Source organism: Danio rerio, chromosome 6, assembly GCF_049306965.1.
Source record: "Danio rerio strain Tuebingen ecotype United States chromosome 6, GRCz12tu, whole genome shotgun sequence".
Classification (NCBI taxonomy): domain Eukaryota; kingdom Metazoa; phylum Chordata; class Actinopteri; order Cypriniformes; family Danionidae; genus Danio; species Danio rerio.
Genome location: NC_133181.1, coordinates 53938876 through 53966567, shown reverse-complemented (window position 1 = coordinate 53966567; position 27692 = coordinate 53938876). Strand labels below are relative to the sequence as shown.

The following is a 27692-nucleotide window of genomic DNA, read 5'->3' as shown; positions in this document are numbered from 1 at the left end:
CATAATGTGCATAGTATAGTTTCATAAAAAAAAAAAAAAAAAAACGTATACAGCTGGAATTGCAAAAGTATGCAATAAGCTAATATTTCATTCCACACATCCAAATGTTCAATAAATGTAATACAGAGTCAGTTGAAGTGGCACACATATAGATGAAGACAATGTCTTATCTTGATTTTCATGTGCCTTATGAATATGGGTGTGCAATTTGAAAGATTTCATCATCAAATGTTAACGCACTCCAGGTTACAGTGGAGATACTGAGATAAAATCTATATTTCAAATGACTTTAATTGAATAAGATTGATATTGCTTTTGTGCAGAATGCATACATGCACATAGATAATAATGAAGCTAGCAGTGAATGAGAATGAAAATTATTATACTAAGTGTGGAGAACGAGTTTCCATTCTATTTAAAGACAAATTCACCTGTAAATATCCGTACATAGCGGCTTTATTAATGATTGTAAATGAAGGCTCTACTCAATGACTAATTTTACTAGTTAAAACATGCATGAAAGAGCTCAAACAACCATCTAAATACTTGGAATCCTTAAATTAGATACAAAGTAAATGCTTTTTTAGACAAGATTTAACAAGATAAATATTTCACAAAAAAGTGTTCAGTTTGTTTTGAAACTATACCTTAAAACAGCAGATCTATATTGCACTTCTTTTGTGGTTGTCAAATATTTGAATCAGTTTTATGTGTCTAAATATATTTAATAGTATTGTCATCATTTGTTTTATGTTTTTGAAGGCATGTGTTATGTTTGACAGGCAAGACGCCACATTTCCTGCGACTCCAAAATGTGGAGGTGAATGTGGGACAGAACGCAACATTTCAGTGTATTGCTGGAGGCAAATGGTCACAACATGACAAACTCTGGCTACAGGTGAGATATGGATGCAATGGATTCAATTCAATTCAATTCAATTCGATTCAATTCAATTCAATTTAATTTAATTTAATTTAATTTAATTTAATTTAATTTAATTTAATTTAATTTAATTTAATTTAATTTAATTTAATTTAATTTAATTTAATTTAATTTAATTTAATAACTGATGTACTGGCATGACAAATGTTACAAATGTATTGCCAAAACATTTATAAAGTTTACATAAAAAAGAACATACACATATAATAAAAAACACAGTAAACACAGTAGATAGTAGTAGTATTGTATATATATAATATTTATAGTATTTATAGTATAGTAAAATAGTATTTTATATATATATATATATATATATATATATATATATATATATATATATATATATAAGTAAATAAAAACAAATGATATTTCATATTTTTCAATATATCATATTATTATTCAATACATCATATATTATTCACATATAACAATAAAAAATAATAGATCAGAATAAACTACACTTAATAATCAACATTTTAGGATAAAAAAAAACAATAATGACTCTCTTCCTCTCTCTCTCTCAATCAAAGTTGAACATTGAATATGTCTTTTTTAAATTAGTGGAGAATTTTGGAAACTCTTACTAATATATGGGAAATAAATCAATGCATTTGTGGAGTTGATAACGACAGAGTCTCTTAAGATATAGGTTTGAAAGTGTTCTTATAAAATATGTTTAAAAGTATACTGTCTCTCTGTAATCATGTGAAATGAATTATTAGTTTTATGTTTTGATAATTTTGCGATTAAAGTGGCTCGACAAGTCAATGACTGTTTACATGGACATCAGTAATCAAATTATCTGCCTTAATCTAAATAAGACAATATACTATGATTAAGGTGTTAACATGAGTTGCTACTTGAATGTTCCTTTCATGTTCCCGTTTTACATGTTATAGCACATAGTTCGATTGCTTTTTGGTGAGCCTGTGCGAAGTGCCACCCAGTGTGGTCTTCTGCTACTGTAGCCCATCTGCCTCAAGGTTGCATATGTTGTGCGTTCATAAATGCTCTTCTGCAGACCTCAGTTGTAACGAGTGGTTATTTGAGTAACTGTTGCCTTTCTATCAGCTGTAACCAGTCTGGCCATTCTCCTCTGACCACTGGGATCAACAAGGAATTTGTGTCCACAGAACTGCTGCTCACTGGATATTTTCAGTTTTTTGGCCTATAAACCCTAGAGATGGTTGTGTCTGAAAACCCTAGTAGATCAGCAGTTTCTGAAATACTCAGACCAGCCCTTATGGCACTAACCACCATTCCACGTTCAAAGAAACTTAAATCACCTTTCTTCCCCGTTCTGATGCTCGGTTTGAACTGCAGCAGGTCGTCTTGACCATGTCAACATGCCTAAATTCATTGACTTGCTGCCATGTGATTGGCTGATTAGAAATTTGTGATTAACGAGCAGTTGAACAGATGTACCTAATAAAGTGGCTGTTGAGTGTACAGTGTCAGTTATTGTTATGAATGTGAATCATCTCTTATTATATGTGTGCATGTACAGTAACGTTCACATCATTTGCATTGAGAGGTTTTGATTTGAACCTTGGTCTCGAGACACATCGCTTGAAGAAACTTAATAACTTGTTGGAGATTTTTGTCAGCAGGATTTCTAAGCTGGAGTCTGTGTCTATGAAGTCTTGGATAAAATTACTTTTTTCCGTTGGCTGGAGACTATAAGCCTCCATCTATCCTGTGCTACGCTTCTGAGACATGAAGAAATAACCCCAGCTCACACAGAGTTTTAAGAGACTGATGTCACACTATGGTCCACCTTTTGAAACACCTTTTAGAATATAATGTATTAACATATCTGTTATAAAAGATCAATCTTATTTGGGTTTCAGCAATCCTTATTCTCCAAGTGAAAGTAAAACATGTATACAAGAGCTCAAACAAGCATCTGAACACTGAACACATCATTAAATTAGATGCAAAACATTTAAATAAACGTGGTTTTTCAGGACACGTGTGTGTTACAAGCTAAATAGTTCACAAAACAAATGTTAATTTCACCCAAAATTGAAAATTTTGTCACTATTTACTCACCCTCAAGTGGTTAAAAACTTTTTGAATTTCTTTCTTCTGTTGAACACAAAAAAAAGAAGATACTTTGAAGAAAGCTAGAAACCTGTAACCATTGACTCCCATAGTAGGAAAATGCAACTACTATGGAGGTCAATGATTTCTTCAAAATATCTTCTTTTGTGTTTAAAAGAATAAAGAAACTCAATTAAATTTGGAACCACTTGACGGTGAGCAAACTATCTAAACTAATCTTTTGAGTTTGTTTTGAAACTACCGTAGATCATAAAACAGCATATCAATATCGCAAACACCTTTGTGTTTTTCAAATGTTTGAAACAGATTTTCAACTTTCTTCAAAATATCTTCCTAAATCAGCCTAAAACTACAAAGATCATAAATATATCAATTTCACAAGCGCCTTTGGGTTTGCCAAATGTCTGAATTAGATTTAGAAATAACCCCAGCTCACACTGTTTTGAGAGACTGAATTGACTCTATAAAACACCTTTCAGAACATAGTGAGGTAACATATCGCTGTTTTGTCTTTCAGCAATGGAATGGTAAAGACACGTCTCTCATGGTAACGCGAGTGGTGAACCATCGACGATTCTCAGCCACTGTTAGCGTAACGGACACGTCCCAGCGGAGCACCAGCCGTTACCGCTGCGTCATTCGGTCTGATGGAGGATCTGGAGTCTCCAACTATGCTGAGCTCAGTGTCAAAGGTGCGTAGCAATATTTGTGCAGTTGTGCCACTTTTATTGAATGATCATGTCATTTTTAAATATTGTGAAATTGTTTTACTGTCCATTAAAATTATTTTTATTGATGTGTTAACATTGAATTAAACAGGGATATTTAAATATTTATATTAATAACTGCACTGTAATGCTGTGTTCACACCAGACGTGGAACGCGCGGATAAATCGCACTATTCGCGCTTAAATACACTCGTGAACATTTGAGTTTACTCGCTTCATTTGCGAGTCAAAATCCGATTCATTCGTGCGTGAAGTCTGCTTCATTCGCGTGTCAAATTCACTTCACAACAGACACAGATTCGCGTGATGGGCTAGGCTTTTGTCTTCCCGGTATGCAGCTGCGTTGCTAAATGGCTAACATGGATTTTATTGAGAAAATAACTGTGTTCATGTGCTTAATGAAGGCTGAAAAACAGCGTCAATTCATTTGGAGCCGTGTCTGAGTCCACTAGATCTTTTCAGAGATGCATCCAGCTCTGTGAGCTCATAAACTCCTCCAGAAAATATACGTGGATGACGGAGGCTTTCTGCTGTACTTCTGACTGAGCCAAGCCCAGTTTGATGAACTGTTGTGGGTGTAGGCAGGAGGATTTTCCCCCGGGACACCAACAACAGGCGCTACGTCATAATCACGCCCCCACAAGAACAAGCTCCTGATTGGTTAACGCGGCGCGAATGTACGCTGAAGTTCAGGTTTTCGTTAAGCGAATTAAACGCTCAATTCGCGATGCGCCATTTGCGCAATTTGCGTTATTCGCGCCATAGGATGTCTATTCGCGTCTTTGCATTGACTTAACATGTAAATCACCCATGCTTGACTCTTCTTTCGCATCTGGTGTAAACGCAGCATATTCGTGTTTTAAATATAACTGTATTTGGCTACATTTAAAACAAAGTGCAATTATTAAAGCGTGAATATTAATACATAAATAACTAATATCTATTTCTAATGTTTGTTTTTTTAATTAATTGTTTTACTGTCTATTAAAATATTTTTATTGATATATTAATATTTCATTAAACTTAGAAATTTGATTATTTATATTACCATCTGCACTGTAGATTGTTTTAAATATAACTGTATTTGACTTTATTTAAAACAATGTACAAATATAAATACAAAAAATAACTAATATCTGTTCTTAATGTTTGATTTTTAATGAATTACTTCACTGTCTATTAAAAAATATTTTATTGATGTATTAACATTTAATTAAACTTGGATATTCAGTTATTTGTATGTAGTGTTGCTTATTGTTTACTTAATATAACTGGAATCTTAAATGCAATTTAGTTGAAATGAAAATAAAATCAAAGACAGACAGTTAGTTTAGTCTGATTTAGAGGTTTTCTTTGTTTTTCATGTCTATTTACTTAAAAAAAAGGCAGAAACAAGCTTAATGGTGAAGATTTTGCAGTATTTTTTCAGTGTACATTTTGCATTCTTGTTGTCTGTCTGAAAAGCAAGTATCCAGAAAGTTTGCTTTCATTTTATGCAAATTACTGTAACTCACATTTCATAAATGTGGCCCAGTGTTCAGGGACATTGGCTTTCAAATGCTGGCGCGCACACTTGCCAAAACACACACACACATGCACACAAAGCAAACCCGCAGCCGAAAATACAGTACTTATAACTGGCATCAGCAGTCAGCAGCAGGAATCCTCCTGAATTGTTACCCACAGAGTGTTCATTATTTCAGCTAGCATTACTAACGACTAGTACCGAGGCCTTGATTCTCTCTGCTTCTTAAGATAATGGGGTGGTAGAGCCTTAGCTTAACTATAGAGAAATTGTGCCACTTATGCAGAACTCACAAAAAAGCTTTGGGTACCTTCCTGCAATGCTTGTTAGCACATGGCATGGTCACTGCACTTGAGAGAAAGGCTAGCATCTGTTTTGGCTGTGCCATGTACGATTAGCATGGCTAAAAACACCTTTAGTGGTGCTCTTTACCCCTGATAAGCTTTGCCCGAGATTCAAGCTTGTCTGCCCATATGGCATTTGGAAAGTAAAATGGAGAAAAAGCTAAGATCCAACCATTTCTTTTTCATTTTTTGGAAAGCTACATGATTAAACCCCTTAATCACTGCAGAGACGTGAGTGCTAATTGTCCTTAGTCTTTATTAGAAGGTGTTATTATTCCTTTCAGATAGCCAAGATTAGTTAAATTGACTTTTTAAAAAGCACTAGAACATTTCTAGGCTAGTAATTCAAAATCTATTTCTGTGCCGAGTGCCAAAACACAGTTAGTTCAATCTGTGTCTGATGTGCTATATATGAATTTGTCATTGTCAGATTAGGTACAGATGAAATCAGAATTATTAGCCCCCTGTAGATTCCACTTTTCTAAACATGATGCTTTTAGTAACTCATTTCTAATAACTGATTTCTTTTATCTTTGTCATGAAGACAGTACAGAATATTTTAATAGTATTCAAGTTAAAGTGCAATTTAAAGGCTTAACTAGGTTATAATTAGGTTAATCAGGCAGGTTAAATAAACATAGTTTGTTCTGTAGACAATCAAAAAAGAACACTGCTTAAAGGGCACCTATTTTACCCATACATGCCAACACTCCCATTTTTCCTGGGAGTCTCCCGTATTTCGGACTCATCTCCCGTATTGTTCTATGTCTCTGAAAAATCCCAGGAGTCCACCCTCCTCTCTGTTTTGGTACGGTCCCCATGCGCCCTAAACCCAACGTGCATTAGATCATTATGATAACATAATATATGCCTTCAGTGATTTCCTGAAGATAAATGATAAAAAGTAGCACAACTGGAATCACTACAGCAGTCGCGATCGTCTGATCTCATATGAAGCAAGAGATTGCAATGACATATGATGACGTGTGCAGGTGGTGTAGTGCTGTCCCAATTCTTAGGGGTAAATTTTCAAGCCCTTCCCCTTCACCCTTGGTTGTAAGGGCCAAGGAGAAAGGTTAGGGGTACAAATATAGAGTTGGGATTGGGCCCCAGTGTCCCTTATGCCAAAACATCTGTATTTTGTATCACCAGAAGAAATTAAAATAAAAACTATTCAAAGCTATATTTAATGGGTGCAAATCATGACCTTCTGAATTATTGACAAGATTATGTTTTTTAAAAAACCGTGAGCATGCAGGGCAAACTTCATTACTCAACGTGATTTATTTTTTATTTGAAAAAATGTTTAGACTAACAACAGATTAATTGATCTTTTTCTTTTTTTTATGAGACCATATATTAACCAAGTATACTTCTTCTTTCGTACTGTGTTGTCTAGTTCTTAGAAGGAACTGCTGACAAGAGGGAAATTGCAGAATAAGAATAAATGTGTGGCGGACTTGGGGGATTTGACTTTTGTCTAATAAGAAGTCTAGACATGTCACAATGAGCTTGATGCTTGTAGAAGTTGTGAAATATATTGAAGGTCATTTAACTGTTCAGTTCTGGTATGCAGAGAAGGGTTGCAGAAAAAGGAAGTATGTTTGGGTACAAGACTGAAAAAGAATGCAGAATGAAAAGTCACACCAAAACTCCACCTTTTAAAATCAGTTGTATATATATGCTGGAGTCAGGGAAATGTAAGTTAATTGCGAACCTCCTTAATGTAATTGTATTGCATTGGGGTAACGTAACCCAGAGCTCTGTCCTCAAATTATTAATTTGTATTTAATAAATTACTAATATTAACATTGAAGAAAACCTTCTCCTGACCTTTTTTTTATTGAACATGCATGGAATTGGCTAGATATTCCAACCAAAGCTTTCACAATATTGGAATTTTCAGCTCTGACCCTATTGTAGCTGTTTTTTGCCTGTGCCTTTAAAGCAAATGAGCGGGTTCTCCCTGCCCACCATTCCAATGTGCCTGTCAGAGTGTCAGAGAAACAGCACAATGACAGACATGAAGGAAGCAGATTTTTGATTCAAGCCTTTCTGCAACGATGAGTCACACAATGTGTTTAAAATTTCACACGCGTTTAAGTTTGCACTGTTTTTGCACTGCAAATGTGACAGAATACACATTAGTATCCACTGCTGTATGGATATCCGTTATGTTGATATACAAAATGAACCTGATTTAGCATTCACAAACCGGGATTGAAGCATCTTCTTTTATAATTATACTGACACGAGGTGGTCACGAGTTACATTGATTTTACCATCTTTAGCTTTTATTACAAGCATGCACTGTTTTAAAACATTTTAAATGTGTAAAACTCATTCTTGCTCACATATGATGATGTCTGATGATCACAGAAAGATGGGCAGATCTTGTAATCCCGGTTGCTTTGCGCACGTCCTGTCTTGTTGATGTGATTATACGTGTTACTAAGGAGACATGTTAATAAGCGGCTGTCAATCAATTCGATGGTTGGGGAAAAAACTCACTCCTACGTCACGTTGCGGTCGGCCTCAAAACGGGTGGGATTTGGATCCTATTTTAACATCAGAAGGTTTGAAAAAAGAGACTTGCTGTCATTATATTACTCGAATATGACTGTGGACACACTATACCTACACACACTTCTGTCCAAACAGCTTACAAAAGATGATTTTCATCATAGGTGCCCTTTAAGAGGGCTAATAATATTGACCTGAAAATGGCTGTAAAAAAAATAAAACAGCTTTTATTCTAGCTGAAATAAAACAAATAATTGTTTCTCCAGAAGAAAAAATGTTATAGGAAATACTCTGAAAAATTTCTTGCTGTTAAACAAAATTTGGGAAATATTTGAAAATGAAAACCAAATTCTCAAGGCGAATAATTTTGACTTTAACTGTATACAGTATGTGGGCATTAACTGTGTTACATTATGTTTTCGGCAATGTTAAGCATGTTTAATATATCGCGTTTTTTAGAAATACCCTGAAATTAGACTGACAATTTATTATTCCATCAACCTAAACAGGCTTTTTATGTTCATGTGAAGTCATTTATAAAAAAAAAAAGGTCCTTGCATATGTTAATATAGTGTTTATTCAGATGTAGAAAGTTATCTCTGAATGCTAATGAGGTGACTGTGAAAAACAGGATGTTTACGGTAGACTGGACAATAGCTGGTAGATGTAAGATTGGATTAACTAATCATTTAAGGTGAAGTGCGTAATTGCTGTGTGGTTGCAAAGATAATTAATCTGCTTTTCCAACACATTCCTTCATTGTTAGGCCACATATTGTCCTAGACTAGCACCATTAGTCGTCAAAGCATCGTTTGAAAAGAGTTTAATCTGTAACTCTGACAATAAAAGTAAGTTTAAGGCCTGGCAAACCCACATTACATTTTGAACCGCCCGAGTTCCCAGGTGAACTCAGCATGACAGCGAATCTAAAGCTTCTCTTTGCAGATGATTTAGCATTGCTGTCGCTGCTCCAGCAAGCACCTTTATCCTTTATCTGCTCTGTAAGACATGGTTGTCCTAATATCATTGCAGGAAAAAATGGAAAATGTTGGAAGCTTTAGCCCCAGAAGCAGATAAAATCTTCAAAAACACCATTCAGTTTGTTAATGCGTTGAATATTTCTCATATACTGTTCATCATTTTAGTATATGTGGTATTTTGGATTAAGCTTTCATTATATGGTCTATAGATGTTGGTTGAAATAAAATGTACGCTTTAATTCAGCAAAGCTGCATTCATTTTTTATCGAAGTGGCATTGGTTATTATCTTTCAAAAGATTCATGTTCAAAAAATTCTTTTGAACTTTCTATTTCTATACATGTTCATTTAAATCCTGGAAAGAAATGTCACATTTCTTAGGCAGCAAATCGGCATGTTAGAGGGATTTCTAAAGGATCGTCTGTTATTGAAAATGGATGTAAGGATTTTGAGCTTTAAATCAAAGCAATATATTTCATTTTATAGCACATTTAAATTGAAATAATTTATTTGAATATAACAAACAATATAAAATAATTTTGATCTAATGGTAAGATAATGTATCTAAATGGTAAGATAAAATCAATTAATATTTTTTCAACTTACATTTTATTTCAATGTATTATTTTTATTATGAAATAAAATTAAAAATACATTTTTATTACAAAATATTTTTAGATATTACTAACTGCAAGAAAACAGTTCATTAAGTTCAGAAAATTCAGTTCAGAAAGTTCAGAAACTAGTGTTTAATAATATTTAACAGCATTATAAATATATTATAAAAATATTTAATGTTTAGTACTGAAAAGAGCTTGTGACTAAATCTTGCAACTTTATTTTTTAAGCTGATCCAACTGTTCAAAATAAGCAACATCACTAATTAATGTTTTTCTATTATTAAAAAATATGGACATACAGTTAAAGTCAAATTTATTAGCCTTACTGTGTTTTTTTTCTATTTTAAATATTTCCCAAATGATGTTTAACAGAGCAAGGAAATTTTCACAGTATGTCTGATAATATTTTTTTTTCTTCTGAAAAAAGTCTTATTTGTTTTATTTCAGCTAGAATAAAAGCAGTTTTTATTAAAAAAAAAAAAAAAAACATTTTAAGCTTTAAATTATTAGCTCTGTTAAGCTATATTTTTCATTTATAGTCTACAGAACAAACCATCATTATACAATAACTTGCCTAATTACCCCAACCTGCCTAGTTAACCTAATTAACCTAGGTAATCCTTTAAATGCCACTTTAGGCTGAAGAAGTGTCTTGAAAAAAAGTTTTTTTTTTTTTTTTTTGCCATGATGACAGTAAATAATATTTCACCTGGTATTTTTCAAGACACTTCTATACGGCTAAAACTGACATTTAAAGGCTTAACTAGGTTGATTAGGTTAACTAGGCAGGTTAGGGTAATTAGGCAAGTTATTCTAAAATGATGGTTTGTTCTGTAGGCTATTGGGAAAAATAGTTAGCTTAAAGAGGCTATTCATTTTGTCCCAAAAATGTTTTTTTTTTAATTCAAAAATGCTTTTATTCTAGCTAAAATAAAACAAATAAGACTTTCTCTTAAGAACAAAAAAATTATCAAACATACTGTGAAAATTTCCTTTTCCTTGCTGTATTAAAATAATACAGGTTTAAACAAAATCCTTATTTTTGTTGATGAGCAACTAAAAAAAAAAAAAAAAAAAAAAAATATATATATATATATATATATATATATATATATATATATATATATATATATATATGAAGAAAGGACAAATTATAGAATTTTTTTCTTTTCACCATCACCACTCATGAATGTACTTTTAATAGGAAACTGATCTGATGGTTATCATTTTTTAAATCGTGTAACATTATTGAAGACAGCTGGAGAGCCACGTATTTTTGGTCAAAGAGCCACATGTGGCTCCCGAGGGATAGGTTCCCTACCACTGGGCTAGAACAAAAGTAGTTTTTCATTTTCTTAAAACTGTTTTAAGGTCACTATTATTAGTGTCCTTAAATATGATGTATTTTTTTATAATCTACAGAACAGACTATCATTATAAAATGATTTGCCTAATTACCCTAACTTGCCTGGTTAACCTAATTAAGCCTTTAAATGGCACTTTAAGCTAAATACTGGTATCTTGAAAAATATCTAGTCAAATATTATCTGGTCATCATGGCAATGATAAAATAAATCAGTTATTAGAAATGAGTCATTAAAATCATTATGTTTAGAAATGTGCTGAAAAAAATCTTCACTATGTTAAACAGAAATTGGAGTAAAAATATACAGGGAGGCTAATAATTCTGGCTTCATCAGTAGATTCACCAGAGAAAGCCATGCTATTTTGCCTATTTTCTGTGATTCATCCAATCAGGTTTTCTTGCACAGCTAATCTTTTCAGGATTATCATGCATCTGATTAACATGCCAAATATGGATGCTAACAGAGGTGTCATTTTATAGTGGCAGCACGATCTTGTTTCTGGAGTGGCGTGTTTGTAGCTCACTGTGCCAATGATCACTGCCATCTGGCCCTACCCAGCATGCCCTGGGAGGAATGATGTGCAACGGGGCAATATCCCTCAGGCTGCGAGCGCCTCAGGTGCTCTGAGAGTCCGGTGTCATCCTGGGAATTCAGAGGTGTTTGGATGCTTCTGCGTATGTGTGTGATTACTGGAGCCAACTGAGGGGTGATGTATAACAGCGTTTCCCTGGGGAAATGAGTAGAGTGCAAGGCAATATGCTGCACAGCACAGGCGTGCTAAATGAAATATGCATTAATTAATGCATGCCATGCCAGGAGGAGGAGGTGGGGCAGTGTGTACGGCATGAGTGGCATCGTTCCAGTCAGACACTGACAATTAATAAAGAGAATTTGCTGGGGGCGCAACCTTTCTGTGTTAACCTGACCTGGAATGACTGAAGAAATGCAGACTAAGTGGACTTGCGGAAATAAAAATCTTTTTCTTAATCAGCATTTTGCTGTTTTGGGTGAAGTATGGCCAATTAAATATCTCTATTCAATTCAATTTAAATTTACTTGTATAGCAGTTTTAAGAATATTCATCGTTCCAAAGTCGCTTCACGAAAGGTATACTGTATATTACTACAGTCCAAATAAGAAAAGTTAAGGAGTTTTATATAGGGTGGGCAGTATTTAAATATAGTTAGCCTGCTGTTATACAGTATACAGTGCCCTTTGCAAAAAAAGAAACAATATTTAAATGTAATAATAGAACATTCCATGAAATTTGTTGTGTTTAATTATTTTACAAGTGGTGGATTATTTTATTAGCAAATGATTTAAAATATGAAAAAGGGATATTTTACCTAAAAATAAGTTCTGTCATCATTTATGCATCCTTTTTTGTTTAAAAGCTATTTGAGTTCTGCTTTCTTCTGTTTAATAAATATAAATATAATATAGATATTTTAAAGAATGCTGGTTGTTAGGATCATTGACTTCCCCGTTTTTCAACATATCTTCTTTTGTGTTCAACAATAGAAAGAAATTCAAAACTACACAGGGGAGAAAAATGAGGAGGGGGTTTTCATTTTTTAGGTGAACTACAGTATCACTTTAAAACATCATTATTTATTTACTTTATTTTAAACGTTTTTGAAGGTATGCTGTGATATTTAATATTTCTGTAAAAGAAAAAAAGCTACAATACTCACCTAGATGTTTTGATTAAAATATACATTAAAACAGTGCAATTTTGGGAAATTGTCTTACACTGTAAATTTTTTTTAATAATTTTACGGTTTATTTTCTGGCAGCTAATTACAGAAATTTACAGTAAAATAACAGAGGTTGAATTACAGATATTTACCAGAAATTTAAATTTAAGTAAACCTGTAACAATATGGCGAAATTCATTTTCTTTTCTTTTTGGCTCAGTCCCTTTATTAATCTGGGCTGAATGAACCGCCAACTTATCCAGCATATGTTTTACGCAGCTAATGCCCCTCCACGCGGAGAACATTCAAACTCCACACAGAAATGCCAGGCTTGAACCAGCGACCTTCTTGTTGTGATTCGAACGTGCTACCCACTGTGCCACCGTGCAGCCCCAATATGTGTAAATATATCAATTAACATCTTGCGTTACCCATCAACACTTCTTTTCTCAGTGTACAATAACACTTCAGTCAGGTTTCGTAAATCAAGGAATTCCCATTAAAAGTCAGAATAGAGCATATCTGGAATGAGTTGTGTAATCAGTTAAGTTGTATAACAGAAATAGAAGCACAGAGAGAAGGATGGTGTGTAAATATGAATAAGCGTGCTCAGTTTGGGGCAGGTGCCTGAACTGTAAGAACTGGCCAGTGAATTCTCCGTCCTCCATAAAGGTGTCAGAGACTGAATGTATGAGTTTGTTTGGAGGCTGAGGGAGTAACACACACTGAGAGAGATTAAAACGCTGAGTTTTATAAATGGGGTGCTCACAGAGGGGTGCAGGGGTCATTAATAACCACCAGCTGATGGCAGAGAGAGACACACACACAAACACACACACACACACACACACACACACACACACACACACACACACACACACACACACACACACACACACACACACACACACACACGAAACAGAGAGGTAGTAGTAATTGTGATATGATGATTCCTTCCTCTTGGTGTCCACAGAGAAAGTCCTATTATTTGTCATTATCTTCTTGTGTCTCTTTTTTTTCGTTTGCTTTGGCTCTCTTGGGGTTTGCTTTGTAAATATGTTTCCCTTATGCATGCATATGTCGACTTTTTGATTGCATTTTCAGCCACAGTTACGTTTTATCGCTCACAGGTTGCTCTTTCATAGCTCAGGAGTTTTAATGAGTTCACATTTATGTTTTATTACAGTACTTGGAAGGTAGTATATTCCTCAAACCATGTGGTTGAGTTTAAGTATTACACTCGTGCAGCTAATTGAGCCTGAATAAGCTGACGTGTGCAGACTTTGCGTAGACATATTTTTTGTTTTAGTAAATGTTGTACTTGTTATGGCGGCACGGTGGCTCAGTGGTTAGCACTGTCGTCTTACAGCAAGAAGGTCGCTGGTTCGAGTCCTGGCTGGGTCATTTGGCAATTCTGTGTGGAGTTTGCATGTTCACCCCATGTTCGCGTGGAGTGCTCCAGTTTCCACTCCAAAGACATGCGCTATAGGTGAATGGAATAAGCTATATTGGCTGTAGTGTATGAGTGTGTATGGGTGTTTCCCAGTTCTGGGTTGCAGCTGGAATGGCATCTACTGCGTAAACATTTGCCAGAATAGTTGGTGGTTCATTCCGCTGTGGTAACCCCTGATAAATAAGGGACCAAGCCGAAGGAAAATTAATGAATAAATTAACGAATGTACTTGTTATGAAGTTTGGAATCACACATTGACTTCCACGCTGATCAGATGTCAGGTTTAAAGCAATAAATGCAGGCAGGATCGCGACAGTTGAGTTTTGTAAATAGCAACTTATTTTAGATATAAACTTTGTCAGTTTTATAACTGATCATCCTTGGAAGAAAGACCTGTTGTCTTGATCTGAGAGGTTGTTAATTAGTTGTATATGTTTTTAACCCATTTAATTCAAAATTAGTTCCATTAGGAAACTTTTTCATTTGTGTGTAAAGAGTCCCTATTAAGGGAGTGCAACATAGCTTCAAGTGAATGAAGACATTCATCTGAGGTTTAAATCTGAAAGTGCACCTTGTTTTAAAAATATAGATTTTTTTAAATAAAAGATTCGACTCAGAGTCATTTAAATGATTCGTTGTTCAGGACAGGAAACAATACCAAATATGAAGTGGCACATCCGGTAAAACGTGAACGCGCCTTTCCCTTCAAACGCTGGCAGAGTGCATTGTGTGGGACTGTTCATGACTGAAGATGAGTGAACATTATTGGGTGAACATTCTGGTGGTCCTGCAATGGGGGATTCGTCGGCCGTTTGTTAAAGGAAGGATCAGAAAAGACTATTGATTTATGGGACTTTGTGAGAGCTTGACTTTACAGTACACAGTTCTTCGATCAGTTTCTTCCTCCATTTCACAAGCGTAAGTGTGATAAAATTGTTGCCTCTTTGTTTTCTAATTGTGTTTTATTACTTCTAATCGCTCCGAGCGGCTTGTAGTGTTAATCTGCTCTGCTTTAATGCACTCCTGTATTGGGCTCATGCATATACTCTGAGCTCTGACTACTTCAACAATGTTGATAAGCCGTGGTGGACGTTTCTGTCTGTCTCGCGCTGAATGCTGTTGACCAATCGCAACAGACTAGGTCATTGAACCAATCAGAGCAGATTAGCATCCCATTCCCAAGTTTTGGGAATGGGAATGAATCGCTAAACAAATCATATAGAAGTCGCTGGGATAACTAGGTAAAAATAAATGCATATTATTATGACAATATATTAAGACAGACATTAAGACAATAAAAGTGTTTTTTGACCTTGCATGCATATCAGCATGCTGTTGGAGACCCTCAAAACCAAAATATGACCTTTTAATTGCATAATAACCATAAGAACTATAGAATACCTACATTACCAGTAATGCTGTACAGACAAATTCACAAATCTGAAAGTTGTATCGAGAAACTTGATGTACGATCTTAGTATATGTAAATGGTTATGTGTATATAATATTCATTCATTAATTTTCCTCCAGCTTAGTCCCTTATTTATCAGGGGTCGTTACAGTGGAATGAACCGCCAACTATTCCAGCATATGATTTACACAGCGGAAGCCCTTCCAGCCACAATCCAGTACTGGGAAACACCCATACACTCACACTCACACACACTTTCATACACTACGGCCAATTTAGGTCATCCAATTCACCTATGCTGCATGTCTTTGGATTGAGGTGGAAACCCATGCCAACATGGGGAGAACATGCATACACCACACAGAACTGACCCATCTGGGACTCGAACCAGTGGCCTTCTTACTGAGGCCCCGTTTACACTAATGCGTTTTAGTTTGAAAACGCATAAGTTTTGCTACGGTTACGCCAACCGTCCACACTACGCCGGAGTTCTCGAGCGCCGAAAACGGAGCGTTTCGAAAACGCTGGAGAGGCCGTTTTCATTTTGAAACGCTGCTGCTCCGTCTCAGTGTGGATGATGGAAAACGGAGACATCTGAAAACGGAGGCGGGGCTGCAGACGTTCGCCTCTCTGATTGGGGCTTTTCCTGAATATTAAGTAGCCTAACACACAGTTCAGACCTGAATCTTCTCCGTGTAAGTTCAGACTTCGCAAGTTTGATCAAGGCTGCATCTCTTCTTCTCAGTTTGATATGGAAAAGCAGACTATACCGAGGACACGGGTAAATCTTCAAAGGGAACAGTGTACTTTATAACTTCATTCACATCACCCTGGCTTCGTTGTTTCACTTTCTCAACAATAAAATGTAAACATGATTGAAGGAACTGCCTATTTTCATTTTAATATTAGCAACTTAGACAGCAGACATGTTGAGGCGCCGTGCTGTATAAGATGAGCGTCATCTTCACTGTCTGGATATTTATAACAAAACGGAGCCGATAACAACTGCCTCCTTTCAATTTCAGTGAAAATACGAAACATCCCCTCTCTTTTGCTGAGTATCAGTTTTAAGAATCGATAATGGCCATTTTAAAAGTATAACATACAATAAGTTTATACATTATAGGAAATAAAGGCAAGCGATAAGTCAATATACAGAATGTACGTGGTTACATTAATCATTAACTTATCTTTGCGCTCAGCCAAAACACGTTACCTGAGAACAAGTAATAGATTCCAATGCCCAAAGTCAGGGAATATGTCGTTAGATAAAGACAACAAGATGAATGAAATATCCCGTTTAATAAATATAGTGAGATTAGATCCAGCGGGAGATGCTTGATGAGAAGTCCGACTAGCAGAGCTCTCATCTGGGTACATGGGCTGCAGCGCTTGCCCGAGAGCGTCTGTGTGGTCACGTGATGTGCGTTTTCAGCGTTTTGGTGTGGACGGAGAGCAGTTCAGAAACGCTGGGTAAAACACGAGTGTGGACGCGGATCGTTTTCATTCTAAAACGCCGTTTTAGAACTAAAACGTACTAGTGTAAACGGGGCCTGAGATGCAACAGTGCTAACCACTGAGCCACCATGCTGCCGTGTATACAATATACAATATATAAATATACAATATATAAATTTGGTGTAATCACAGTTTCAGAGTTTGTTTATGATCTTTTATGAAATTTCAGCCATTTCTTTTTCTCAGAAGAAAGATGACAACCTCTCAATTCACTTTCGATCTAATCTACTTAGGCTATGAGAAACACTTGAGATGTCTTTGGTGATTTATGTTTCCAGTGGGCAGCTCTTTCTTGTCATTACGCTGGGTTTCTGTCTCAGACACATTTTGGATGTACAATAATTTTCATCTGCCTGCATTATCATCTTTATTTCCTTTTTCTCTCCCGTTCCTGTTTTCTTTATCTCTATTCCAGGCCCGTGTGCTGTCAAACCCCACCGGTTCTTCATATTTAATGTATGCTAATCTGTGTTAAGTAATATTCATTCTGACAGTCATTTCACTCTCTCATGTCCTCTCACAATCTCACTCTGATGCAATTTTAACCCAAAACCCTCAGTGCCTTATTAGCCCATTTATACACATTTGCATTACAGTGTCAGAAGGTGCGAGATGTGGGAGAGAGGTTTCTGATTCATTCTGGGATAGTTAATCCTTTGTGAAGCTTTCTTTTTCTCTTTTAATTATGGTATTTTAGTGGTGTTCATCGTTGTTGGAAGTTGATAGCATAATTTGTTGTTTTAATACCTATATACAGTATATAAGTTAACCAATGAGACCTTATTATAAAGTTTCTCTATCTTTAGCTGTATTGTATTTTCATCATAGATGGCCTATTCATTTAGTGCAATTGTATGTTTATGAAAACTCATGATGTGGCTTAATGCATTAACTATTGTTAAGTTTGTTAAAAGGGATAGTTGACCAGAAACTGAAAACTCTGTCAACAATTACTTATCCTACACTTTATTCACAAACCCGTTTGAGTTTCTTTCTATTGCTTAATCTGAGAGTGCTTTCACACCTAGACGTTTGTTTCGGAACCTGTCTCATTTGCCCACCTAGAATGGTTCGTTTGGCATATGTGAAACCCGCAATCGTGCTCGGATCCGCGGCAAATTAATTGGTCTAAGATTGCCTGAATGAGGTAGTCTCGGCTCAGTTGAAAACGAACTCTGGTGCAGATCGATTGTAGTGAGAAGGCAAAACAATCCAACTATCGAACCAGGCTATATCACAGTGTACAGTGCATCCGGAAAGTATTCATAGCGCTTCACTTTTTCCACAATTTTTTATGTTACAGCCTTATTCCTAAATGAACTAATTTATTTTTTTTAAATTCTACACACAATACAACATAATGACAAAGTGAAAAAGGATTTTTGAAATTATCGCAAATTTATTACAAATAAAAAACCTGAAAATTCACAAGTATTCTCAGCCTTTGCTCAATACTTTGTTGATGCACTTTAGGCAGCAATTACAACCTCAAGTCTTTTTGAATATGATGCCACAAGCTTGGCACACCTGTCTTTGGGAATGTTTGCCCATTACTCTTTGCAGTACCTCTCAAGCTCTGTCAGGTTGGATGGGAAGCGACGGTGAACAGCCATTTTCAGATCTCTCCAGAATTGTTCAATAGGATTTAGGTCTGGGTTCTGGCTGGGTCACTCAAGGACATTCACTGAGTTGTTGTCGAGCCACTCCATTGATATTTTGGCGGTATGCTTTGGGTCATTGTCCTGCTGGAAGATGAACCGTCAACTCAGTCTGAGGGTCAAGAGCACTCTGAAGCAGGATTTTATTCAGGATGTCTCTAGTACATTGATGCATTCATCTTTCCCTTTATCCTGACTAGCGATGCATGGTTTTCTTCAAACGTGACGCCCGGCATTTAGTCCAATTAGTCCAAAGAGTTCAATTTTAGTTTCATCAGACCAGAGAATTTTGTTTCTTATTGTCTGAGAGTTCTTCAGATGCCTTTTGGCAAATTCCAGACAGGGAGTGGCTTGCGTCTTAGAGTTTAATCTGGGATGGTGATGGTGATGTACAATAAAGCTGCATATTCTTCATTGTGTAAACAATTAAGTGCAATTCATCTTTGTTAAAGCTACAAACATAATGAAATGTTTAGGAGGCCTAAAAATCACTTTAATTTATGTTAAGCTGAACTAAATATATTCATGTGCTCTGAACAGTTGGACGTGGTCAACTATAATACTGACTCTACATTGCACGTCCTGCGATGTGACTATTTGCGCATTCAGACATTTCGAAATCGATGCTAAAGCGATATATTGTGCAGCCGTAACAAATACCATATAGCATTCTTACATCCACATTCATTTCGTTTCTGCTTGTCTGTCGAACCTGGTTTATACTTCTCCGTCAAGTGATTAGCTGTGCAGTGCATTCATACTTCTGCGCGCTGTTTATTTTGCTCTGCAATAACACTTCCGAAACACATGTTGGCAGTGAGCTGTTTATGTTCCTCTGTGTCGATTTTCTTCGCTGGTGTTTTGTTTTTTCTAAATGTAATCTTAATGTACAAATGGTTCAAACTTGCTCGTTTTGAGGCAGGAACCGGCAGACCTGCAGCAACTTTAACCATGAGGTAAACACAAAATAAAACTTTCCATCCAAAGCTCCCTCATGGGACTCCACACTTGTAAACAATCGCTCCATCGGGCTCACATGGCTCTCTGTCCCGCACACACTCGTCAGCGCTACCACGCCGACCAATCACAGAGCTTGCGCTAAGCATCGTTACGACGTGTAGTTACATTTTTTGAGAGGTGCGAGGGCTAAAGGTCCACGCGTAGGCCGGGCCGTAGCATATGCGTGCGCTTGACGCAGAAGTATAAATCAGCCTTTACGCCACATTTTTTGACTGTTTTGGATTGTTTGGCACCATCTTGTAAATAAATAATACATAGGTATGCTTTATTCAATTGGTTTTGTTTCTGTCAGCTCTGCGTTTTTGACTGTTTGGCGCCATCTTGTGACTGAATAATGCTCGGCTTTCATTTCTGTCAGCTAGTTTTGGGTTTAATCAAAGAGTTAATTCGGCTCAGAGCAATGTCTAATTGTTTTTTTTTTTTGTGGCAAATATCTATGTAATAAGGAATAAAGTACATCACGCCAGGCTGCTGATAAACCTGTTGGGCGTTATTCTGTGGTAACAACCTCCTGGATGTACTTTATCCTTTAATTACGTTTAAGTCTTACTATAAATGCAGCTGGTATGGTCCCACTTCCACTTTTTAGAGACCAAATATAATTAGCTTATATTTATAAAACCCTGCTGAAGCCCATATGAATCCAGTATTGTAATATGGAGTCCTCCTGAATCTTCAGTATCTCTCTCTGTGCTGTTGCAGTGCTGGTGTGTTCGAGGCTGGTTAGCATTCAGGTCTCGGCGTCCCCACGGTTCATGAATCCCTCTCTGCTTCTGACAAGACATGAGCCTCCAGAGGCCTCCAGTCCACACACACACACACACACACGCACTCTCTCTCCCCACAGACACACATCAGCAGAATAATAGAGCGCACGAGTGTGTCCAGTATGGCCTTATTGATATGCTGCTGGTCAGCGCGGGACCTTTCATGTGCGAGTGAATGAAAGAGAATAAAATAGTGTTGATATGGCTAATGGATTCATGGACGGAGGGAACGCCTCAGGTGGAGGTGCTAATGACAGGTGACTGCTGTAATCTGGGACTGGACTCCAGGGTTAAATCTGCATCGATCCTCTGTAGTCTCTGTTTGGTATGATGTCCGTGATGTTGATGAAGGACATGTTGGGAATGTTGAGCTACTGTAAAAAGAGTGCAGTAGACTACAGATTTTTTCTCTTTTCAATTCAGTTGTGCTCTTTAAAGAAAGTTGGGTTGTTTTAGTTAAACTTTTTCCATATTATTAATCTATATTTGACACAAAGTTAGGTTGAGACAACCCAGCTTGTTTTTTTTTTGTCTTGACAATCTATGCTTTTATTAGTAAAAATTCATTGTATAATAATTTAAAGTAATAAAAAAGGGTCAATAAGTAATATAACTAATATAATAAACCCAGCATGAGAGGATTTTCCAACCATTTTGCCATTATGGATTAAAGGTAAATAATATTTAAAATCTTCTGATTTAGCGTCATGGTGGTTCAGTGGTTAGCACAATTGCCTCACAGCAAGAAGGTCGCCGATTCCAGTCTAAGCTGAGTCAGTTGGCATTTTTATTTGGAGTTTGCATGTTCTCCCCGTGTTGGCGTGGGTTTCCCCATAGTGCTCCGGTTTACCCCATAGTGCAAACACATGCACTTTAGGTGAATTAATTAATTAATTCATTTTCTTTTTGGCTTAGTGCTTTTATTATGGCAACAGTTTGCCAGTGTTATGGGAACAGTTTGAAAATCATTGCAGTCATCTCATTGCATCTTTTAAAGCGATAAGACACTTCAACTGTAAATGACCCATTTTAGCCGATAGTCCAATTTTCCTGATATCACCATTAGCTAAGCAAATGACTTTTTTAAATCAAACTTCATACAAACATCTACTTTGTGACATGCAAACTTTGTAGGATGTTCTAACCCAGGCTCTTTCAGATTGCATACCCCTGTATACATTTCTGGGGAGCGTCAAATATGTCCCAGCTGCTATGTTTTTTGCATTTGTTTGTTTTTGCAAATCCACCAGAGGCTGCTGTGTACGCTTTTTCAGATCTCAAATTTCTCTCGCGAGTGCCATTCTGCTCTTCTCTCGTAAATCCACCAGAGGCCGCTGTTCACTGATTGACTGACCAATCAACTGACCCACCTTTTCCCCTCCCTAAACTCAACCCATAATTTTAAAAAGCACAGATTAACCAACTCACCCACTTCCCTTAACCCAACTGACAGTTTTTAACAACAATCCTGAAAAAGAAAAGCCCTCGTCTGATTTTTACCACATTTTCAGATTTAACCTCATTTTCACCGTTATTTACGTGCTCATTTTATTTTTTGACTTCTGTTTTTGTCTTACCCACTTTCTGGAACCATTCTTCACCGGATTTGAATGCCGTTGTTGTGCTTAAGTTCGCCAGCATACATGGCGAGCTTCTGGACAAACTGGTAACAGCAGAAAAGCTGTCTATACAGAGGTGAGCGATCAACTGGTAAGCGTGAAAAGGATTGGCGTCATATCTTCCTGTAGCATTCATTTTAAAGATGAAATGCAGCCATACGAACCTCTGGCTATAATTTGCAACGTATATCGGGCTACGTTTTCAAAATGAGCCTTTGTTGAATTGTTCAGGTACTGTGTTAGTAGCTTAAACCTGATTTATACTTTCGCCTGGCACCGCATCGCGGACCTCCGCTGATTGCACGCGCACCTAACGAACAAGACGAGCCTTTTATACTTGACGCATTTGCTGTTGAGATATTCTTTAAAACAAAAGGGGCAGTAAAAAAAAAAACCCACTGTAAAGTCAGACAGATAAACAGAGAAGTAGAAGGTTTCCAGGAACTACATCATATCATCAATATTATTTAAGATTTTTAAATTAATTACTTTTATAAATTATTTTATTGATTATAAGCATTTTTATAACCAATTTTTAATGCATCTTTTGCTTTTGTTCATATTTCGGACAGTTTTACTCATTAAAGTTTCTTAAAATATTAATGACAACAAACATGGGGTGCTCTATATTTTTTATTATGGCAAAACACTTTCTAAAAAATACTGACATTTTTAAAGATTTAAAATTTTTAAAGAAGCATTTTTAAAGATTTAACATTTTTAAAGAAGCATTTTTAAAGATTTAACATTTTTAAAGAAGCTCCCTCCACAATCGACACATTACTGTCTGGCTAGTTTTGCTCTACTTATGCTAAAAAGGCAATAATGATCCAACATTCCTGACCATTATCACCAATAACGCCTAGAAAAATCAGTATACTGTAAACCAATAGGTTCAAATCTTTCTTTCCAGTTATGAAAGAAATAATTTGTTTTGTATTGTAAATATTAATTAGTTTTAAAAATTCAAAAATTGTAACATAAACATCAGTGTAAAATCTATGAATGATGGAAAAACATTTTCTGTAATTGTGTAGCTGGGTCTCCACTTTTGCCATGGCCTCTTTTGGCTTTAACAAACATATCCCTCAGGTTTTTCCAAACATTTTAACAAAAACTTTCTTCCTTTCCCAATTTCCAGCCAAGAATTATTGGTCATCTGATTATCCCTGGCTATGATCACAGACGGATCATAAGGATGTGTGTACAGGCGTACCTGTTTCAGGCAAAAAAGTGATTTATATTCAACTCAAATCAAACGCGGCGCTGCGCAAACTGTTTGCTCGAGTCTCCAATAAAATGATGCGTTCAGCCAACCAAAATCATGTCACGCGCACCTAAAGTGAATCTCCGTAAACAGTAATGACGTCATATTCGTTGCGCGCACTCAAGTGAACTACTGAACATGTCAAATATAACCAGGCTTTAGAAGTCTGTAGCCTACAGTAAATAGGCCACTCACTAGTCTTTGGAAGGTTGTGTGTGGTTTCAGCGCAATGGATAAAAATACTCCGCGTCTGCAGCTTGAGCGTGTAGAGTTTCAACACCGTTTTGATAACACACACCTGTCTGTCTGCCAACATGGCTGCTCTGTGTGTGTTTTCAGTGAAAGGTGTTTATGTGTGCGCTGTTATCTCCACACAGACAGAAAGCAGTATTAGTGAAGGATTTCGGAAGTGTATGTGTGTGTGTGTCCGCAGACTGTCTGCCTGCAAGCGGGGCTTCACTACAGAGATGGATTAGAGTGCAGTAATACTACAGCCCAGATAAGCAGGAGCCGAGGAGTTAGCACTTCAAACACTCGCAGCCACTTTATTTGTCTGTGTGAATATTTATTTATTTAGTTTGGATCCCGTATAGCCTCTTGATGCACTGCTCTCCAAGTATTGCCACTTCAAAGTATGTGCCGCATATATGCGTTCGGATACACACACAGCTCTTTCACAGAATCTTCATCTCATAGGAGTACAGTAATGTTCCAAAACATAGTGAACTGACTACCTTGTTTTCCACACAAAGAAAGAAAAATATGAGAAGGAAGAGCAATTTGGGGAAAAGTACACATATAATTATTCAATTATGATGTACAGTTGAAATCAGAATTATTAGCCCCCTGAATTATTAGCCCCCCTGTTTATTTTTTCCCCAATTTCAGTTTAACAGAGAAATTTATTTCAACACATTTCTAAACATAATAGTTTTAACAACTCATCTCTAATAACTGATTTATTTTATCTTTGCAATGATGACAGTACATAATATTTTACTAGATATTTTTCAAGACACTTCTATACAGCCTTAAGTGACATTTAAAGGCTTAACTAGGTTAATTAGGCAGGTTAGAGTAATTAGGCAAGTTATTGAATAATGATGGTTTGTTCTGTAGACTATCGAAAGAATATATAGCTTAAAGAGGCTAATAACTTTGCCCATAAAATGGTGTTTAAAAAAAATTCTAAACTGCTTTTATTCTAGCCGAAATAAAACAAATAAGACTTTCCCCAGAATAAAGAAATATTATTAGACATACCGTGAAAATTTCACATTCACATTCGAGCAGGATTTGGTTTCTCATCGGACCACTGAGTTAGCTGAAAAACAGTTGGTAATTTGCTCTAGAATTTTTTACAGATTTATCGCAATTAAAATCATGCTGTCCTGGGAGAACACCCTTAGCTCAGATATAATTCAACCCAAGGTTCCCACCTGGTCATTAAGTATAAAGAGGGTCCGAGATCAGGTAGGTCTTGGGAGCTTCCACTGGTAAAGTAGGAAAAGGAGGAGATGGAGTGGAAGGGCGGATTCTTCAAAAACAATGATAAGGCAGTAGGGTGAAATCCGTCTACACTGCAAAAAATGCTTTTCTTACTTTGATTTTTTTGTCTTGTTTCTAGTCTAAATATCTCACAATTCTTAAATCAATAAGAGTTTTCCAGACAAGCAAAACATATTGTCTAGTTTTCAGCAATAATATGCCAAAATTAAGTGAGTTTTTAAGTGATTAAGTTTTTCCTCAAAACAAGCAAAATAATCTGCCAATGGGGTAAGCAAAATAATCTTATTTTTCCTTTTGACATAAGATTATTTTGCTTACCCCATTGGCAGATTATTTTTCTAGCTTTAAGGAAAAACAGACTTAATTTTTTAAAAGATATTTAGACTAGAAACAAGACAAAAAAAATCTAAGTAAGAAAAAAATAGTTTGCAGTGTATTTTTGTAGGCTTGGATCAATTGAATTGGATTATGTCTGATTATGGATGAAGGACCAGCCACGATCAATTATATCATGTGCTCCTCTCGGAATTAGTTTATAAAAATTTACTTATAAGTGCTATATAGTTTGAAAAATAGCTAAAACAGTTGGTAATTTGCTCTATTATTTTTATTTTTACAGATTTATCGCAATTAAAATCACCATGTCCCCCAGTTAACCTAGTATCATCCGAATACAGCTATATTTGTTCTCTATTATGGTGGTTTATGAGGACATACCTGTTGTCCTCTTAATTTAAAATGCTTAAAAATCATTTCTTTTGACATTTCAAATTTGCCACAGGTTTCCTGTGAGTGTTGGGTTTAGAGCTGATATAATAAGCATCGTTTTACAGCATAAAATACATTACTCTTAGAAAAGTCCTCATAAACCACCAAAACCAACATATTTGTGTGTGTGTTTTACGTCTCACTGAGTCCAGAGATGTTTTTGGAGCAGAAATGAGAATTTTATGCACAGGTGTCCTCAGCACGCCGCCTTTGAACAGCACTGGGTTTGTGAATTCATTCTAGCGAAAGATGCCTTCTCCCCCCCTTATTTTCGCTCTCTCCCTCTCTTGTCGTCCTTTCCCCGTGCATTGCTTTTATTTGTCCAGAGCTGAATGTGCTTCTTTAGAAAGAGGGTTTGAAGAGCCTTCACTCCCCTCACGATGTTCTTCCTGCACTCGTATGTTTACAGCGCTCCTCCCCTGTATTTCTCTTGTTCCCTGCTCTTCCACAATGCTCAATGCGCTGTTTTGATTAAAGCGTTCTGCAAGGGCATCCAGAGGAAACCTTTAGACACTGATGCACGACTGTAAAAAAATAGAAGTGGAATTAGTTTTTAGATGGAAGGTAGAGATGTAGTTCGTCGGCTCGACAAAAAAAGTATCAAGCATCCAAAGAAAGACTGCATCAAGGGATAAGGGTCAGGTCAAAGGCACAGACTGCATCTCTCCTGGCGTCTCTCATCTGGCTCCCCTGAGCTATTCTTTCAGGGATTGATCCGAACAATAAAGCGAATGAGTCGAAACAACTGTGCAAGTCACTCAGAAGTGTTTTTTTTCCCATGAGGATGCAGGTATGGAGGATGTAGGATCTGAAGTGTAGGTGTGCAGAGAGCTTACTAGGTCTATTGAGAGTTTCGCAATTGTTCTGTGGCGCCGCTGTGATTTTTTTTTTTTTTGGCGTAATGTGATGCAATTCTTAAACTGAGGATGACGCTGAATAGGCGTTTTGTTGATATGTATGCTATTTTTGCTTGTATGATGTTGTTTCTCAAACATAAGAGTGTGAATTCATTTTTATGTGGAAGACCTTGAAGTGAAGTCTGGTTTTGGTTTATGGATTGTGTGTGTTTGTATTAGAGCTGGATGATATAACTGGTAGAAGTGGCATAGCCTAGTATTGTTTTTATGTATACGATGCAATATAAATGACTTTTTTCTGTCATTAAGATGTTAGTTAAAGGGTTAGTTCACCAAATAATGAATGGTTTTCACTGGTTCCTTACCTTCCTGGTTCTATTGAACACAAATAAGACATTTTGAAGAAAACTGAAAACCAGTAACCATTGACTTCAGTAGTACAAAAACAAATACAACGGAAGTTAGTGGTTATCGCGTAACACTATATAACATATAGTGGTTATACAGCGTTCCACAAAAGTTTCCACCAAACTAGATAGTAAGTTACTGGCTAAAAGTGACTCACAGATAACATATGCAGAATGTCAAAACACTTGACTGCTTTGTTTAGATTTTAGGAACTATAACTTTGACTTTTTATTCAATTTGTGGTCTCATTTTATTTGCAACACTGTAAGCTGTGACATCGAAGCGGCCTTTTTCGCACATAAGTAATATATAAAACAATGTAAACAACAGGTTTTGGGCTAAAACAGTGACATAGACAAATGAATAACCATCCATAATTTAACACTATTGTGTCGGTGGACTAAATGTTCTCGATGGGATGTTTTTATGTGGACTCTTAACTTTCAAAATAAACCGTGATATAAAACACTAAATGCGTGTGTATTATTACGATGATATTTACTCCATATCTAAGCTTTTTTTTTTGTACAACTTACACAAATTTAGCAAATACATTCTTTATAAGCTTCCCATTGAAAAACAACTAGCTACAATAGCTGCTTGAGGGTTGTAGTTTTGGATCTATTCATATGACAATGACATGTGCA

The 27692-nt window shown here is 36.2% G+C and overlaps 1 protein-coding gene across 50 annotated transcripts in view; it reads left to right on the top strand.

Moving 5' to 3' along the window:
• ptprt (protein tyrosine phosphatase receptor type T) overlaps nucleotides 1–27692 on the top strand; it is a 519289-nt gene that overhangs the window by 209354 nt on the left and 282243 nt on the right. For all 50 annotated transcript variants that reach the window (XM_073954669.1, XM_073954668.1, XM_073954667.1 and 47 more), the window contains 2 exons: nucleotides 783–898; nucleotides 3525–3699. In XM_073954669.1, the coding sequence (XP_073810770.1) occupies nucleotides 783–898; nucleotides 3525–3699 (291 nt within the window). The remainder of the gene's footprint in view (nucleotides 1–782; nucleotides 899–3524; nucleotides 3700–27692) is intronic.